General features: G+C 38.5%; 1 protein-coding gene across 2 annotated transcripts in view; it reads left to right on the top strand.

Moving 5' to 3' along the window:
• cntn5 (contactin 5) overlaps positions 1-19,909 on the top strand; it is a 155,391-nt gene that overhangs the window by 57,349 nt on the left and 78,133 nt on the right. For both annotated transcript variants that reach the window (XM_080460392.1, XM_080460391.1), the window contains exons 3-5: positions 12,445-12,657; positions 18,789-18,912; positions 19,021-19,196. In XM_080460392.1, coding sequence (XP_080316518.1) covers positions 12,445-12,657; positions 18,789-18,912; positions 19,021-19,196 — 513 coding nt within the window. The remainder of the gene's footprint in view (positions 1-12,444; positions 12,658-18,788; positions 18,913-19,020; positions 19,197-19,909) is intronic.

Genomic DNA, 19,909 nt, shown 5'->3' with positions numbered 1-19,909 from the left:
ATCAAGGAAACACGCTGGGTAATCAAACTATGATGACACCCCGTTGAACAAAATACCAATACTAAATGCACTTTTCATAAAAGAAGGAAAACAGACTTGACTGAGCACATTTACTTTTTTTGAACTGATTTAGAAAAGAAGCCAGTGTGGAGATGCCAGGAGGGAACTTTTGTTTGTAAAGACTTCTACGAGTTTATCAAGTTTAAAAACAGGGACTCAGGTTTGTGCAGTTAATTTGTTTCAGTTGAGTTAATTCTCTGCATTGATTTCTGATCTGGGGATTTGGTTCCCTGGTTCCTTAGGTGCACATAGCTGCTAACTCATTTAGAGATGTTTTTGCCTGTTGCCATTACATCGCCTTAAGTCGTTTGACTGCTTATGTGAAAAAAATTGCCTTTCAAAAAAATAAAAGTCTTCCTTATAGACAATATATAGCAACATATACAGGTACATCTCAAAAAATAAGAATATCGTGAAAATGTTCAATATTTTTTGTCGCTCATTTCAGAAAGTCAAACCCATATATGATATAGGCTCATGACACAGAGTGAAATATTTTAAGCCTTTATTTCTTGAAATCGTGATGATTATGGCTTACAGATAATGAAAACCCAAAATTCAGTGTCTCAGAAAATTTGAATTTTGTGGAAAAGTTCAGTTTTGGAAAGTCATGGTGTCACACCCTAATCAGCTAATTAACTCAAAACACCTGCAAAGGTTTCCTGAGCCTTTAAATGGTCTCAGTCTGGGTCAGTAGGCTACACAATCAAGGGAAGACTGCTGACTTGACAGATGTCCAGAAGACAGTCATTGACACCCTCCACAAGGTGGGTAAGCCACAAAAGGTCATTGCTAAAGTAGCTGGTTGTTCACAGAGTGCTGGATCCAAGCGTGTTCATAGAAAGTTGAGTGGAAGGATAAGTTTGGTAGGAAAAGGTGCACCAGCAAAAGGGATGACCACAGCCTTGAGAGGATTGTCAAGAATTTGGGGGAGCTTCACAAGGAGTAGACTGAGGCTGGAGTCAGCACATCAAGAGCCACAGACCAATCCTAGACATGGGATACAAATTTGGCATTCCTCGTGTCAAGCCAGTCCTGAACGAGAGACAACCTCAGAGGTGTCTTACCTGAGCTGTGGAGAAAAAGAACTGGACTGTTGCTCAGTGGTCCAAAGTCCTTTTTTCAGATGAAAGTATATTTTGCATATCATTTGGAAGTCAAGGTCCCAGAGTCTGGAAGATGAGTGGAGAGGCTCAGAATCCACGTTGCTTGAAGTCCAGTGTGAAGTTTCCTCAGTCTGTGATGATTTGGGCTGCCATGTCATCTGCTGGTGTCGGTCCACTGTGTTTTCTGAAGTCTAAAGTCAACGCAGCCATCTAGCAGGAAACTTTAGAACACTTCATGCTTCCTTCTGCTGACAAGCTTTATGGAGATGCTGATTCCATTTTCTAGCAGGACCTGGCACCTGCCCACACTGCCAAAGGTACCAAAAGCTGGTTCAATGACCATGGTGTTACTGTGCTTGATTGGCCAGCAAATTGGCCTGACCTGAACCCCATATAGCAGGGGTTCTCAATTCCGGGCCTCGAGGGCCGGTGTCCTGCATGTTTTAGGTTTCTCCCAGTTGCAACACACCTGAATCCAATAAGGGGCTCGTTACTTGGCTTTTTTACAAGCTTAACAATGACATCAACATCAGATTGAGGTGTGCTGAAGCTGGGAGAGAGCAAAAACGTGAAGGAGACTGGCCCTCGAGGCCCGGAAATGAGAACCCTTGCTATAGAGAATCTCTCGGCTATTGTCAAGAGGAAGGTGAGAGACACCAGACCAACAATGCAGATGACCTGAACTCTGCTATCAAAGCAGCCTGGCTTTCATTACACCTGAGCAGTGCCACAGGTTGATGGCCTCTATGCCACACCGCATTGACACAGTAATCCATGCAAAAGGAGGCCCAACCAAGTATTGAATTCATAGAAATGAACATACTTTTCAGAAGCCTTACATTTTTGTTTAAAATATCTTTTTTTTTCGGGATATTGTGCAATATTCCAATTTTTGGTTTTCACTATCTGTAAGCCAAAATTATCAAAATGTCAAGAAATAATGGCTTGAAATATTTCACTATGTGTCATGAGCCTATATCATATATGGGTTTGACTTTCTGAAATGAGTGACAAAAAATATTGAACATTTTCACGATATTCTTATTTTTTGAGATGTACCTGTATGTAACATTTCATTTAATTTCATTTATTTAAAAGGGACTATGTAAAATTTAAACATAAATGTTGCCATTTGATGCATCGTACTAGATTTAGCCGCAGGCTAATTTGCATCTGCAGTCCCGTATAAAGTAAAATACATTCCATATATAACAAAGACATTCACAGGACAATGTTTAACACACAGAGAAATGAGAAATGATGATATTAAGTGCAATATATTGATTTAACCACAAGGGGCGCCTTTTAGTCTGCGTTATATGTAGAGTCAGTTTAGGTGATCAGGATTACTACACCGATTTAAAAATATGCTTTGAATGCTCTAAAAAATCTGATCATATGAACTGGCCGACAATATTTTTGAGTTCCTGCTACATGTGGCGAAATGTTTCAAGCCTTTGAAGATGTAAATAGTATAATAAAAATCCACCGTGGTCTGCAAGTTGCAAAGCACATGGTGAATGAAGGCATAATTCAGTTAAAATTGCAGTTCTTTTATTCCAATTTCAGGTTGTCATGTGTTGTAAAAGGATAGTTCATTAAATATGAACTTCTTAAATTTTATATTAATACTTTGTTGCAGTAAAACAAAGACAGCGATTTACAGTTCTAGTTATTTTAAATTATAACGTAATTATTTACTGGTATGGCCCACTTGAGCTCAAATTCCACTGTGTGTGTCACCTGAAGTACAATGAGGCCCCATTTACACTGCAATGGCAGAAACCATGAAAACAATGTAGTTAGCCTGCCAGACCACTAGTTGGCACTGTTAATAATAATAATAATATATTGAATTTGTAATGCGCTTTATATTTAAACAATCTCAAAGTGCTACAGAAAAATAGAAAATAAAAGAATAAAAATTGTTTAAAGAAAAGGTAGGTCAGGGCGAGAAAAGTCTGTTAAAGTTTAAAAGGGACACATAAAACATTAAAAAAAATACTTTTTTAAAAAGATAGCTTTTTAGTTGTGGTTTGTGAAGCCCTCAGGTGGTTCCAGAGTTTTGGGGCAACGAGCAGAGTTCTGGGGGATGAGAAGTTCTTGGAGGTAAGGGGGGGGGGGAGAGTGGCCATAGATGCATTGGTGGGTGAGGAGGGAGACCTTGTACTCAATTCTGAGTTGGACAGGGAGCCAGTGAAGGGATTTCAGAATGGGGGTGATGTGGTCGTGTTTTCGGACCCTCATCAGGATCCTGGCTGTGCTGTTCTGGATATACTGCAGTCTTTGGAGGCTCTTGCCAGAGATCCGGATGAGGAGTGCATTGCAGTAGTCCAGCCTTGAGAAGACAAAGGCGTGGACGAGCTTCTCTGCATCAGCCAGAGTGAGTGTTGGGCGGAGTTTGGCGAAGTTGGTTGTTTCTATATTGAAACCACACACACGTGCACAGAGAACAATACGCTATAAACAGATGACCACGTTAGATTGCTATTCTGGGTGACTCATTCTTATGACTCTGGGTGACGCTATTGTTATCGTCCATCGACGAAGAACCATTTACTACGGCCGTGGTCCGCATGTGCAGTAGCAGCGCTTCCACCGTCTACTTTTCTTTTGTTTCCCTTCAGATCTCTTCAGGGAACTTTCACTTACATTCCTTAATTGCAGAGTATTCAGCTACTGATGAGGCAGCTACTGCCTCATCAGTAGCTGAAAACAAATTAGTGAAATTATTGTTGAACATGTTCTGTGTATTGCCTCCCTTACTTTGCACGGTAAGGACACCAAAGCCAACAACCTCAGTGTGAAATGTTAAACAGTCAGACTCTGTTCGCGGTGGAGAGCTTTCCGTTTTAGCTAACAACTACTCCACTAATGTAGGCCCAAGCAGCGGCTTTCCACTTTTGTCCAAATAGAGCTGAAATCCGCTGTTAGAAATATGTCACTTTTCAGTGAGATTTGCCACACTTCAAACTGGTTTTCATTATCATCAACAGCACGAGCATTTCCCAGGGGTGTAATGCTGTCTTGTTTATTACAATACTTTTGACATGATGGTTTGTATAATGGATTATTCGCCCACTGTTTCTGAGAATATTCTAAAAATGTGTACATTAAAGAGAGTGGTTCTTCTGTTCTAACCCCCCCCCCCTCCCCCCCCCCCCCCCCCGCCACACTTCCCCCTCCACTGCCCAGTCCTTTTTTATTTTCACTCCAATTTGAATCACACTGAAGCAGAGTGGCTATTGCAATTAGATTTTGCCAATGTTCAAAAGTGGGTTGGGTAGGACTGATGTCTGGAGCCATTTTTTTCCTCCCCCTACTAGTTTGCTGCTGATTGAAATAAAATGCTGCTTGGAATGGTAAGTATGGAATGGGAATGCTAACTCTGAGGTATCTTAATATTAAAAGAGGGTTGTCGGAATATTGATGTGTAGTGCTGTATGAGTGATGCATGGAGTCATTTTCACCAAGGGCAAAGGAGTCGGAGACACCAGAAACATGACTGTGTGTGGGGAAGCGATTGAGGATTTGCATGCACTCCACATCGTCGGACCATTCTGTGAATACATTGGTGTGATTGAATACCTTGAAATATAAATGCCATATTATGATGGAGTGCTGACATGTCATTTCCAAGACTTGAAGGGTTAACAGAGTTTTCCAATGTCCCAACATCATGTCAAATCAATCGGAGCAGTCCTCGGGTTTTCAAAGTGAGGGAGGACAAGCCTCGGACCACAGGGAGCCCAGAAATGTCGGCCGACAAATGAGAACATCAATATGTGCCATGCACAGCTGCTTTTTACTACACGATTTGAACGTTTTGAACATATTTTTTCTTTGCCAGTTGCAAAGACTTCATCTGCCTTTGATGAGACGCTTCAGTTTGCAGCTTCAGTGCAAAATGTTGTTTGTTGTGATTGAAACAAATAAAAAAAAATTATTTACTAGTCTTGGCTAGAATGTTTATGCCAATACATCATTTTACAACGAGAGAATCAACAAAATCAGTCTTTGAAAATTCAAACCTTATCTCCATTTTCATATATTTTTCTGTTCCCATTCAAAATTAATCAGTTTTGTCTTAAACAGTTAGTTTGTGAAGCAAACCAATAGATTTATTCTATTTTCTCCATTGGTACTTTTTTTTTCTTTTGTCTCAAAGACACCCAGGGATCATCATGAGTGTCTTTTTTCTAAGTTTCTGTGCAAGTTATTGTGGCTATTACCTCCTTGGATACTTGTCGATTTAGACTTATCCGGGACAGCAAATACAAAGTGTTCACAGTATTCTGTTGAAAAGAGTGACACTAAAGATGAGATTTTTTTTTAGCACTCAAAATTGAAGCATTAATGATAATTAATTCATCATCGTGATTATTATGATTAATACTTTTTTACGCAATCAACGCATACCCTCCAGCGCAGAATGATACAATGATCCATAGAAACGTCTATGGAAAATACATTTTGTCCAAGTATCCAGTAGTGGACCAACTCGAAATGTGGATACCCAAGACAGAACAGTCGACTGACATAAAGTTTAATGTACACTCTACAGGAAGGAGTTTTCCTTTCACCAAAGCATTTCCAGCTTAAAATATCATCACAATACGTTTATCGGGGATTCTGCTGACTGTTCTCAGTAGCAGGCAGCATTGTAAATAAGAAGATTACCTCTACTCTTGGACAATGTCAACAAGTTAGTATGTCTTTCTGACTGGCTGAAAAAAAGAGCTACCGAGGGCCTCATTCATGCCGTTAAATGTTTGTGTCTGATGCTTCTATTGGAGCCGGAGAAAAAGTTAATGTTCTTGATGAGAGGGGGAATTGACCCTGGTATTCTGGAACAGACGCTAACTGGGTTTCAAGGCTGTGATAAATAAGTATGCTGATAATACAATCATAAAATACTACATTCTTGTACCTGAACTTACATTTGCAGAAGTTATGTGCACAAATTTCAAAGTTTGTTTTTAGTAACATATACAAACTGATTGTAGCACACTGATATCAAGGCAATAATAAAGGGAAAATACTTAGACCACACACACACACACACACACACACCCCCCAAACTGAAAGCTTTTGTTGCATTTTGGGTATCTGTTTATATGACAGCAGTTGTCAGAGCTATCGAAAACACACTTTTTTAAAACGTTTGCACTTGTTCTCGTGCGTACCACGGCCATGGTAAATAGTTCTTCTGCACATGACTGAATAGATTGACAATAACAACAATGGCAGCCTCCAGAGTGTCATGACTCCAGGGACTTGGTATTTGAGAGTTGCCCTAATAACATCTTCGTCTGTCCATAAGAATGGACGTGGACTTGCCACTGTTAATGTTTACAGTGTATTGTTCTCTGCGTCCATGATTGTGATTTCATTCCAAAAACAAACAGCACCAACTAGTGTCCTGGCATGCTAACTACATCATTTTCAGAGTTTCTGTGTCTAAAACGTTGCTGTATAAACATAAAATGCAAAAATCATGCGTTTTCTCATGAAATGTTGTGCAGTGAGGTGGATACGATTTGTACTAATTTTATTAAAGTATTTATATATTTTTAAGCGTTTATGATTTATGCTTAAGATTGACCTCACCTATCACTGGGAGTAAATTTGTCATGCGTTGAGTCATTAATTTGATTTTAACTGGGCTTGTTGTGTCATCCCCGCTTATTAAATATATTCCATATATTGTCTATATTATCAGTTCAAAATCTAACATGAAGTCTATACCAACACTAAGCATGCACTCACAACACACAAAATAATGTTGATTCTATTTTGGTCCCATCATTACCTAGTGGATCACCTCCAGCAGGCAGGAAGCTGGAGTTATGATAGCCTCTCTTATACTCACAACTTGAGCCCAGGAAATTACATTTAAAATAGAAAAAAAGGAAGCGGAAACAACCCAGTGTTGATTTTTATGTGACCAGGAAAAGTTGGACTCAACATTCAAATCCCGGCAGCCTTTGCTGTGTACGGTGATCAACACACTAATCAGTATCAGGGGATTAGAGATTTGGCATTTCAGAATACACATGTATACAATGAGCCTGTATGTCCACACCAATGTGTTTTTGAATTTGTATTGCTACCAAAGAGCGTAAAGCCTGTTTGGAAAGCTTTTTTCTTCATTTATGTATTTTTCTTTTTTAATTCTGAAAACATCCAACGTTTTACCTCAGATTTGTAATTTTTTTTTTGCAGGATTATGTTTTAACTTCAGTCCAGAATTCAAATGAACAAAGGAAAACAAAGTATACAGGATAAAGACACCCACTCTTCACATTAGCAAGTATGACATATTATTGCCATAACAACTCCAAAGGTTTATTGTCAGTCTGGCAAGGTTGAAGCTGCTCGTACAATCCCGACATTATTCTGAGGATCAGGAAGAAGACAAAAAATATTTAAAAAAAGCTGGGGTTTAGAAAGTAGTCCACTGTGATAGGAGCTGCAGTGGACTTGCATATGATGTATGGATTGTTCTATGTGTAATGATATTCCACTGAATAAATGGTCTCAAGCATAATCAGCTTCAGTCAATATAATCTCCCTGTGAAGGTCTTCATTAATCTTGCAGGCTATGGCTAATCATGTCCGTCTACTTGAGCCCCCATGAGCATCTCACCTACTCACTGTACGTTATTCTAATTAATTTTTCACACCACAGTCCAGAGGGTGCAGACGGAGACGCACACATTGTCTCCTTTGCAGTGTTGACACAGTGACCTAACACCAGCAGAGGAGTTTTCAGCGTTTCGCCTGTCTTTGTTTCACCGGGTCTCACCTCTGTTCACTTCAAACGCGTCAGCCTCCCTTCAGCTTCACCTTCACCCCACTGTCGTTGTTTGGATGTTAAGTTCCTCCTCTCAAAGCTGTGCAAGTGTACGCAGTCTGCAATGCTGCATAATAACTAATAGACTGTCGCTGAAATGTGATCTCCATTAAATAAACCCTCAGTCTAATGGCGTAGCATGTTTACGATAATAAGGACAAGGCAAAAGGAGCGTTTGACTTTTTGTTCTTTGGCGGAGTACGAAACGGCCGCTGCTTCGTTGATGTTATCATGAAGGTGGTGTTAAGACCTGAAACAATCACTGATGGCATCGATCTGGAGCTCCCTGAAATACAGCAGGTGCAGCCCTTTCAACAACAATGAGTGTTTCTTATTCTGCACCCTCTGAAAGATAGGGATCAGTGGGATCTGCAAGGGTCATTGCTTTTATCAGATGAAGGTGACAGCTGACAAGAGCAAGTACCTGTCGGCTTCAGTAGTCAAACAAACTAAAGAGACTTCTTTTTTTTCTGTATGCAGTATTTGTGAGGATTTAGCCTCAGTATGGAAATCTGTTTTCTTGGGGAAGAAAAATAAATTATACATTTCAAAACCTCCACTTGACACAATGATATACAAAGCTCTTTGTAAAGATCTGTGAGGGAATGCTCATGAAATAAGCAATAATAGGTTGTCACAAGCTCGATTTGAATATAGAGGATTTTTTCATGAATTAAGTAATATGCAACATAGGCATAACATTTAAATTGTCTGCAAAGCTGTGAGTCACCAGCTGAATCAGAAATGCCAAAAAATCTATTTAAACGTCTTCTAGATCATTTTGTTTGTTTTAGGGGGGGGCAACCTTGCTGTCAGAAACTGTTAGTGGTTTGCCAGTTTAATAGTGTAGGGACTCATAACTACTATAATCCAATGCAACAGTCACCATCTCCACTGACATTAATGTTAATAAACTATGGCGTCTGATCTTGGCATTCAGAGTTGAGAGAACCAAACTATGAATAAAAATGAAGAGCATCAAGCCCCTTGATTACTAAGCTAAAGACCTGTGCAGTCTACAAGTGACAATGTCACAATTTACCTGTTATAAACTCTCTGTGGGATATTTTATGGCTCCTGTCCAGTCAAAATCAGCAGCGAAAAGCTCCCTTTCGCACTCGAGGAAAAAGAGCTGGTATCCCAGTGTTTAATTGATAGTTTTTGTTGAATTTCAAAACTCTTCTCCAAAATGCTTCCTCTTGCCCAGAATTGCGCTTCGCTACAAAACCCCAAGTGTTCTGGAGATACGAATTTCCTTTGAGAGCTTTGATTTCGTCCAAAATTATAAATTTGTCACTCTCTAATCGAATGCACCCACCAAAGTCATTAATATTAGATACAGATGAAGCCTGATGAATTTACTCACATTATCATTTATTCCCAGAACAGAACTCTGTTAACTCACGCTGACATTTTATGACATGTTTACATAATCTTCGGCTTAATGAGTGAAACCAGCCATTTCTTCTTACAATATTTTAAAGCTTGACTAACCTATTTTAGAGGAGCTGTTTACATCAGGATCAATGCATTTTATAACAAGCTGTTTCCTTGTCATCACTCTCAGCTTTTCTCAGCCACACTGAAACTGTCATAGCACCGCTGTCAGTCATTCATAAATGTATGCAACAAAGTCTTGTCTGCTGCTGCCAACAGCTTGGTTTCAGATAAAAAGCTGGAGATTATGTTGCGAACGCTGCTTGGATTGAGAAATCTGCTGTGTTTTTTTGCTCTCACAAGACAAATATGCATTGAAGCTCAGTGAATTTTGTTTTGTTTAATTGTCAGCTTTGTTTTTAAACTTTAAGTTATAGCTAAGTGCTTGAACTAAGACATACACTTAGATCACACAATACTGCAACATTGTCATTTTGATTGTCTAAGACCCATTTACAAAATATTTCCATTTTCATTTGAAAATATTGTCATGTATACAGTATGGGGTTGAAATCATTATTTTCTTGTTTGGTTTCAAAACAAGTTTGAGCAAAGGTTTAGCATCTACAATACAAATGTGCATACAAACATGTCTCTCTGACTTTATATCACTTTATCCAGAGTATGATCATACAATTTAAAATCACAACTTAGAGAGAGAGAGAGACATATTTACAATGCTGCAATCTCTATCAAATAGTTATGTTAAGTGAATCGCACATAAAAAATCTCAATTATAACCACATTGTATCATAAAGATGACATTCAGCCATATTATAGGGTTTCGTCTCTTTTTTGACATCAGTGTGTTTTGCAAGTCTTTGCTTTATAGTAAAGGCCTTAACGTTGTTGTGGGATTCAAGAAGGGGAATGGGGTCCACAATGCAGAATAAACGATTTAACTGACTTCTGACCAACTAATAATTACTTTGCTTTTCAATTTTAAAGCTCACACTATCTTTAATTTCAAATGGAGCCTCACATCTTGTGTTCTCCACCTGAATATGTAATATAGTAATTGTCTGCTCTCCATTTGTAGATAGCAGTATGTTTGCAGCTGACAAGTCCCCAGGGACACATAATTATTCCTCAGTTTTGTTCAGTTCTTTCAGAGCACTTTATCACATGTTGCAAAACACACCCACCCCTCTTTTGTAGGACTCTGATTAAACTCTTTTCTGAGATCCAAGTTTCTAGTCATTTTACATTTGGTTTAAAAAGTACATGATCACAGCAGTGTTTCCATATCATTAGCATTTCTAGCCATTTGTCTGACTGTTGTCCCGCTGCTTTAAAGAATTCTGTATTGTATCGATGATTAGCTGTTATAAGGGAAATAATTGTTTGTGTAATCTGGAGTTGCTATATTTATAATCTAATAAAAGTACAACATGTTGCCATGTTAGCCTACATGAAGCAGATTCAATTCCTCAGAAGTAAATTATAAAAAAGCACAGTGACAGCAATGACTGGTGACAGCTTCGATTGAGGTTTCATTCTTCAGAGAGGATATTATTCTGAACCACGGCGGACTCTGTTACTTTAAAGGAATCTGTTTCTATCCCTTTCTGTTACCATTTCATTCAGTTTGAGACTTTGATGACAGTGATCTTTCGAATATGCAATGTATCTTTGGTTCCTTTTAAGAACTGCACGTTTTTACCTGAGGCATCATATGTGGCTTTTTAGACAGTATATCAAATGACTTCTGCACGGTAGATACTCAAGAAAAAGACACCGTGTGAGAGTCAAATAGTAAAGACTACTAGCGTTCCAGAAATAGAGAAAAAAAAAGTTGGTTTTTTTTGTTTGTTTTTTAAACAGAAGTGAGGGCCTTTACAGGTAATTTAACTCCCATTTAACAAGAGCCTCTGCACTAGTTTAGAAAATGATTACACCATTTAGTGGATATTAGCACTTAAGGCGGACTATATTTAGGCTCACACAGAGCTTGAAGTTTGAACATTGTCACAATTTTATTCTCTTTAGAAGTCTGTTCATTCATGTATACTGTAACTATCCAGTTTCAGGAAGCTATTCTAACAACTGACAATTTAACTCAGAAGTGTGTCTGAGATGTGACTCTATTCTGCTGTCTTCTCTCAGCGATATATATAAGTGTGTCTTTATATGGACATTTCCCATTTATTCTTGTGGGTGATTGATAACATTAGGTATGCACCAATACACTTTTATAAAGGAGGAGAACAAATATGAATGCTAACCTTTGTCTACTTGCCATACCAAGAACCAGTACAAGTACTTGTTAAATGCCAATAAACCTAATTTATACTCCTAACGTAAACGATATGCGAAGACGTTGTCACAAACCACGTCAACACAGCCTCTGCATCAACGCCACATGCAGCTTGCTTACAGTCTATGGTATGCGGAGTGTAGTGCGCACTGCCCTCTGCATAGACGGAGAGACCGAGCTGGCGGTGTGCCGCCACACGCTCCAGCTCACCATTAACAAGTGTATCAGTCATGCTTTAATCGTGTTTAGCATGTAGCATCACTGGTGTCTGAGCCCCAAAAACTCTTTAGCATGTAACCTATAAAATAGAATAGAATATAAATAGTTGAATAATTCCCAGAGGGAAATTCTTGGTACATCTCAGTAAATCCTCCTGGATCCACGGAGCAGTACTAATGAGTGACATCTGGCTAACTCTGCTGGTCCAAATGTCACTGGTGATTAACTAGCTTTCACCTCTTCTGGATATATTGCACAGCATAATTTGCAGTCTGCCTTACTTTTGTCATTCTCATTAATATTGAAGAAATCTCCAAACCACTGACATCACTCCTGCTCTGTTGTCTACCTGCTGCTGACGGGTAACGGGGCTCTTTTACAAGTGCTGTATGCAGTATCGGAGCCGATACTGGTATTGATATCGGTGCATCCCGAGTTACCAGCTTTAGTTCTTTTTGACGTCCGGATTGTAAAGATTAACTGTATTTTTTTTATTTTTCTCCTCCCAGAAATTGCAAGAGCCGTTGCTGCACGGCCGATATCATACGCAGCAGTATTACAAATGAAACCGGACAGCTCTTCGTCAGTGCTCAGCTCGCGTGGAAGACCTCGACAACACCACAGCGGTGGGCTGGTGACTCCTGACTGGCCTGCTTTCTCCAGTCACCCCCTGTCAGCCCTGAGTCTGCTCAGCAGCTCTCAGGAGGACTACAGGAGTGAAGGTAAAACTAATGGAGCAGCCAAAGCAACACTTTGTTTTCTACTGTCTGAACCCAAATAAAAAAAGGTTGGGATTCTAGTTTGTTGAAGTTGATTTTTCCAATTAAATAATACACTGAAGTAAATGTAGATACAGTACAGCAGTTGACAATGGTTATCAGTGAGGTGTGGTTTTGTCTTGATGTCATCAACAGATGTGTAGTCGCCCTGTGCAGGAATGAAACCTACATTTTCAAAGAGTCTTACTGCAAATAGGTGATTCCTCAGGAGTTGAGATGATAGTGTTTCCACCTGCCAAACCGAGAGGATGAGCACTTCAGAGTTAGACTGAAACTGAAGTCCAAACTTGATTGGTGTGAATTCACTCTATCTTTGCCCTTTTCCAACAGCCTATCATCTCACCTCTCACTTTATTTGTGCAGGCCCTGTTCTCTATCTAGATTTGGTCAGGGAATGAAACTTACCTATCTTTTATCACTGTGTGGTCTGCAATGACCAAGGGGTCAGGACCTTTGTGAAATTGAAGTGGAATCATGACAATATCCATCTCTGTCTGTTTTTTCTCTCTGTTTGTATAGAAGCTGATATCTTCATCAAATAGATTTAACACCGTCAACAGAACATGGAAACACAATACCATCACTTAAATGTCTCTCTTGCTGTGCTGATTCTTAGAGTGAATAATTGTAGATAATGCCATGACACATTAATGCTTTAATAAATGATTAATAACATAACATTTATTGCATCTGGAGTACTTATTTTAATGAAAATCTGAAGTACTTGTTGGCAAACACTGTCAGCTCACATTGTGAGAATTGAAGTCAGTCACAAAAGAATAAATATGAATAACTATTATTCTGTTTGTCTCTGATTCGTTTACTCTTGTTTTAGACGTACAACTGTTATTTTCCCTGTGCCTTTCTGTCCATCTTTCTGTATTTTCTACTTTCTGACACTCTTATCACTATGTAGCCGTAAAATGACTTACATCTCTGTAACCAAGGTGAAGGTAATGCCTCTTTATTGTCAGTGGTGACAAGACCATTATACCTCAGCACTGGATTGATGCTCAGTGGATGAAATAGATGCCAGAAAAAGTGCTGCACCTTCAGTGACTTAAAAGAGCTATTGCTTTTTTGGCTCTGTGACTGACAGATGGCCATGGCACTTAAAGCTGGCTCATTTAAACAACTTCTGTGCTTCTGTATGGGCTTTTATTTTCAACACACATACCCACGCACACACATATGGACACAAACACACACACACATATTATACTTACATGCCCCCGAGTGACATTGCAATGACTTAAAACAAATTTTCCACAAATGTGCTTCCAACTCAAAAGTATATGCTACTTGCCTGAACTTAGCTTTTATAGCAACATTACTCTTATCTAAATTGAATACATGTTCACACAGACAATTATGGCTTTCCTTACTGGACACTTGGATTTTAGTCCGTATGGGGGAGTGTGGAAGGTCCCTGCCAATGTTGTAAAACAACCCTGTATGCACTCATGCTGGCACACTTCAAGGTTTCATTACCTACAGATCCACTCTCGTGTTAACTGTAACTAATACTTTAATCATCCTAAACATGACCTCAATCAAACCTTAATCACAACCTGACATTGAAACACAAGTTCATGGTAAAATAAACAATAATAATAATTTCATCCATCAACAATTTTTTTTCTCAGGGTGACATGAGTCCCCATTGGTCAAATTGGTAATCAGGTCCCCACTAAGGTAGAAGAACAACAACACACACACACACACACACACACTACAAATACACCCTACCTTTAAAACACATTCAATCAATGGAATAATAAAAATCATCATTGAGGGGAGTGTTTCAGTGTTTTCACTTAAAAATATAGGTGATCACCAGAGCTTGAGTAATCAAATGATGATTCGAAAAATAAAGTCTTGACTCGTGTCACAATCATGGGAAAATTGCTCATTTATTTAGCACTTAGAGATAAATGAAAACCACATTTGGCGTCACACATGAGCTGAAAGGAGAATACACAGCCTTAATGTACAATATACACAACATGATGTTCAGATTTTGATGAAGTCCAGGTGCTTACTGTAATTCCAGCACTGTCAGAAGAGACTGTGATGCTTCTGTTTTGGCTCTTAGCTGCACCAAATTTAACGTGAAATGAAACAACTGTGAAGTTAAATGAACAATTTTCAGCTTAGTTCGAAGGTATTTAAATGTACATTTATTCCACATTATGGGAATTATAGTCATTTTCAATGCGACCTCCTCTTTAGGAGACAGAATGGGATTTTAAAAACACAACATGAAATGTTCATAAAGTTTATGTTTAGTATCAAATTTTTCATTTTCTGACTGCATTTAATCAACATCTTGGGCACTATTCTCCTGGTCTTCGACAATAGCATCCCTTTCTAATATTTTAGGCTTGTCAGCAGCAGACACCTTATGGTTTTCTTGGGAATGTAAATAATTTCATCTCTCTTCATGATTCATTCCCGACGCTAAGTGGGACAGATGCAGGGTACTAACGTTGTTGAGTGGCTGTATCGATGGACAGAGAGCTGTGCGAATAAAATGTAGACACCTGGTGTTTTCTCATTTGCTTTTCAGTGTAGTACTGTGTTGTTTTGCTTGTTATGCACAGCAAGGTTCACAACGTGGTATTGATTCATTTTCCTCCAGTGATTTGGACTTTACTTCTAAAACTTTGTATTTTCCTGTTGAAAAGCGAAGACTAGTGAGAGTATATCCACACCACAGGAGAAATGATTATCATTTTGTCATTCTTAATTGTGACAGGCACTCAGATTTAGTCATCTGCATTGTTGTTTTTCACAGGTAACACCACATCAAATGTAAACATGTCTAAATGCAGTCTCAAGCAAAACAACAACAACAAATAATTGGTTATAATTGTCAAAAATTCATTATCTCACTGAGTATTTTGCAGAGCTCAATATTCAAGTTCTTTTTTGTTTGTTTCTATTTATTTATTTTTATCTGAAATTCTGAAATGCACTATAGTGAAGAGACCTTACCCAGTAAGTGCATCACTCCTGCGTTAACTGCAGACTGGATCAAAGAGCGGAGTACTCTGGAAAAAGAGAAAAAAAACAAACTGAAGAGACTTGCAACAGCAGAAAACACTACATGAGCGAACATTGATATGTGGGCACAATTGTGCCGAGGAGAGTTCAAGTTCTACATGAGAGCCACTTTAAATCACCTACAAGAGCATCTGAAACATCAAGAAGGCTCAGGTGCAGTCATATTACATGTTAAATGCAAATACACAAATATCATCCTCGGTATGCTTCAGCAATTCATGTTTGCAGCACAGGGCGACAATGCACCCTGTCATCTAGACTCTGGTAATATCTGGAAGTGGTTGTTCTAAATTTAAGATTTCTAACTTTTTAACTTTCCCTCTACTTTTTAAAGTATGGATATTATTAATTTGTTCCAGACATGTCAAAATATATACAAAATAATCAGTTGAAATAAAGAATCAGATACTTTAAGAAAATGCATACACACAAAATAAATATTTTATATCCAAGTATTCACATACCAATCTCAACATACATATTTGTATACATACACACATACAACACATATCTAATTCGACATGTCTGAAAAAAGGAGGAAGGTATGTTTCAGTTGTAATCCAGTGTCACATCCAGGCGGTGTCCAGAACTGAGGCATCAATAGTTAGGCCAATGTCTAAAATCCCGAATCCTTTGTCAAAGTAGAATATAATCCTAAACCGAGTACCAAACCACGCAAAAACAAAGTTTACATAATTGACTGCACTTCTGACAGCAATGCAATTTGGATAATGTGTAAATGTAAAACATTATAATTGCAAAACAGTGCAAATGACAGCAATATTTGCACACATCTTGCAAAAGTCCACTCATTGTTTTGGAGCAACTGACTGGAAGTTATCATGCAAAGAAATCACATTGATGAAGACAAGAAGACATCCTTGAAATTATCCTGCCAGCCTAAATTGGAGTGGAGTGCTATACTATGGTGGAACATAAGATGATCTGCTGTGTGGAGAACCACTTCTCTTGTATGAAGAACCAGAAAATGTTCCTAACGTTATTCTTAGTATTTTGTGTTTTGTTCTGAAATTTGTATCTTGAATGGTATTTTGCAGCCATGATATCTGGTTTAAGAGTTGCAGCTTTATTAGAGTTCCTGTTTAAAGGATAATTAAATACAACTTAACAAACTTAACTAGTTCAGTCCTATATGTTAACATATTGATTACATGAATCTGTTGGGAGGCAATAGTTTTGAACCATTGCAGTTGAAATGTGCAGTTTTCTAACCAAACTTAATGTTTTTCCTTGAAAAGTGGCTTCAAATTCAAAGATTTTTGTCTGCAGACAAAGAGATGTTTGATCCTGTTCAATTCATATCAGAGCAATGAAAAGACGTACAATATAACAACATTTGTATTGCTGTATTCAACAATAAAGTAAATTCTATGAGGAAGGCAGTGATTCTAATGTGCAGCTATCTCGCCATAGTTATTACCAGCCGCTGATAATGCATTTTAAACTATTTCTATGTGAGCCACGTGACCGCTACACTCCCCAAACCCTGAAAAGGAAAACTGACAGCATTCCCTTTGTACACAACATACACCTTTTGATGGCCAATTGTGCCTTAAATGATGAATTGTGAGTGCTCCAGATATAATAATTCTATACTTCAGGGATCTCTTATGAAGTAAGAAGGCTCTAATGTGACACTAAAGTGGTATTTCTTTTCTTGTACGCAGCAATTGTAAGCTTGAGTTAATAGCTCAGTTTGCCCATTTGTAATTAAGAAGCAGAAGAAAACGAGTCCACAAACCTGAAATAAGCATGAAATGCATTTTAAACTATGTAAGATGTTTTGCATCTTAAATGAAGGATATTTGAATAGAAAAAACAAAAAGAGTCAAAACTTGTTTCTTTGTATTTGAATTGAAATGAGCTGTTGTCATTTACAAGCAAAGCTCTATCTGTTTCATTTTATCATGTATAGCAACTGAACACAGTGGCAGTGCAGAGAGATAAGAGCAACAAGCGGTAAATATATGTTGTCCAGACTTTACCAGTGTCTGGATTCCAGATGGGGCCATTTTTGTGGCTGACATTTTTACCATAGGCTTGTTTTATTCCTTGTAATTTTCCTTGTAGAGCTTGTTATTTAAAAAAAAAAAAGATCTTCCACAGAACGATGGTAAACAAAGCTTGGGGCTGAGAGAGTAAAGAAGAACTGTGTGGTAACATTTCCTCCCATGACAAATAAAAAATGGCCTATCTTCTGTTGTGGGAGGGTCATGGAATTATTTGGTAAAAGGACAAACGGATCTCTGCGAGGAGATGATGGATAATACTATCTTACTAATGCTATCTCTCCCCTGCTGTGGTTGTTTACTGCAAGATACTCTTGTTTGAACATATGTGCTTTATAATGAAATGTGAATCCAGGTCAGGGTGGGGATCAGACCTCAGAGATAGCAAACTAACGTACACTCCCCAAACTGCATTCACAAACCTGGACAAGAAATATTGGTGTGAATTTCGAACTCTCACTTTCACCTTTCGGCAAGCCACAGCCCAAAATTGTGAAGTAATTAGGAAATGGTTTTCGGGTTGAGTCGTAAGGTGTGACATTTCAGCTTGGCTTTTTTACCACATGAATCACATCCAACAAGAGTAACTGCACGATTGTGGAGAATCCCTTCCCAACTTGAGAGGTTATTATATCTCCTTTGGAAAGACAACAGATTCCAGAGTTTCTCGTTTTAACACATTTCGGAGTCTCACTTTGAGTGTTGAGCAGGCAGATCAGTGACACAATCTATCACAGGAGTGTTGTCAGCTGTCAGAAAGCCTATTGTCTGCCATGCTAGACATAGCTACAATCCTATTTTGTTGTTTATAACTCAATTTCATTGACGCACTTGTGACTTCTTTTTTTTCCTTTCTGTTTCATGCTCGAATCAAACTGGGAAATAATAGAAAACGTAATTGAATAGGAAAGCTGAGTGGTGCTCCTGTTGTGATAATTGCAATCATCCTCGTCTTTATTTCCTTTTCCCGCCTCATAGAAAGTGAAGAACTTGGGCCTGTGTTTATCCAAGAGCCAGATGATGCGATATTTCCTTTGGATTCTGATGAAAAGAAAATGGTGATGCACTGCGAGGCACGAGGGAATCCACCACCCACATACAGGTATGGCATATATTTGTCTCTCTCCTAATTGCAGTTCACGTTTCACAGCTCATTAACTTGTCATTCAACACAAAGATAATAAAACATTTCTCTTCACATGTTTTTCAGTTGGTACATCAATGGCACAGAAGTGGATCCAGAGGCAGATTATCACTACAGCTTCATTGACGGGAACCTAGTTATTACTAATGCAAGTGAAGTAATTGACTATGGGAAGTACCAATGTAAAGCCGAAAACAGCTTTGGGACTGTCCTGAGTCGAGACGCTCTGTTACAGTTTGCATGTGAGTAAACTTTTTAATTTAATTACATTTTTAGATTCCACCTTGTTTAATGTTACTCTCCTGTTATTTGACATGATGTGATTCTCTAATCTCAAGCATCGAGGTCTGTATATGTACATTGGAACAAATTCAACATTACCATGTGCATACATTTTTATTTTATAAGACACACTGGGTGAAAAATTCAGCTCTCATATGAATCAAATAATTAGCTTGGAGCTTTTCGTCTCTTTGAGTCAAAATAAATCTATTTGGTTGGAGGGGTAAATAAACACTACGCTGCATACAGTAAGGTTTTGTTGCAGAATGCGGTTGCCACTGGCTCCATCTGATACTCTTTAGTTGCACTGCTAACAGGGTATATGCCCTCAAATGTTGTGTCTCAGCGGTAAATGAGAGTCAAAAGCTGGACTACCTCCAAAACATCATCATAGGCTAAAGCAACACACAGAGAAAGAGCAGGGGTATTGAGAGTACCCCTGCTCAGAGGAAAATGCATTGTTGGTGTACTCTACTGTTTCCTCAGGAGCAATGACCATAATAGCCCTTATTGGCATGTCCACAGAAACCATGGCATTCTCAGGCACTCATGTGTCATGTCAACTCACAGTCATTAAGAAAAACACTAAGAGAAGCAAATGGCTACATAGAGAAGGTGTAGAGATGGACAGCTTTCCAAAATATGGAATATAGGGGAAAAACGTGCTACGACA

This window comes from Lipophrys pholis (assembly GCF_963383615.2).
Source record: "Lipophrys pholis genome assembly, chromosome: 3".
Lineage (NCBI taxonomy): Eukaryota > Metazoa > Chordata > Actinopteri > Blenniiformes > Blenniidae > Lipophrys > Lipophrys pholis.
Note: the sequence above shows the minus strand (reverse complement) of the source record. Positions and strands in the feature narration are given on the sequence as shown.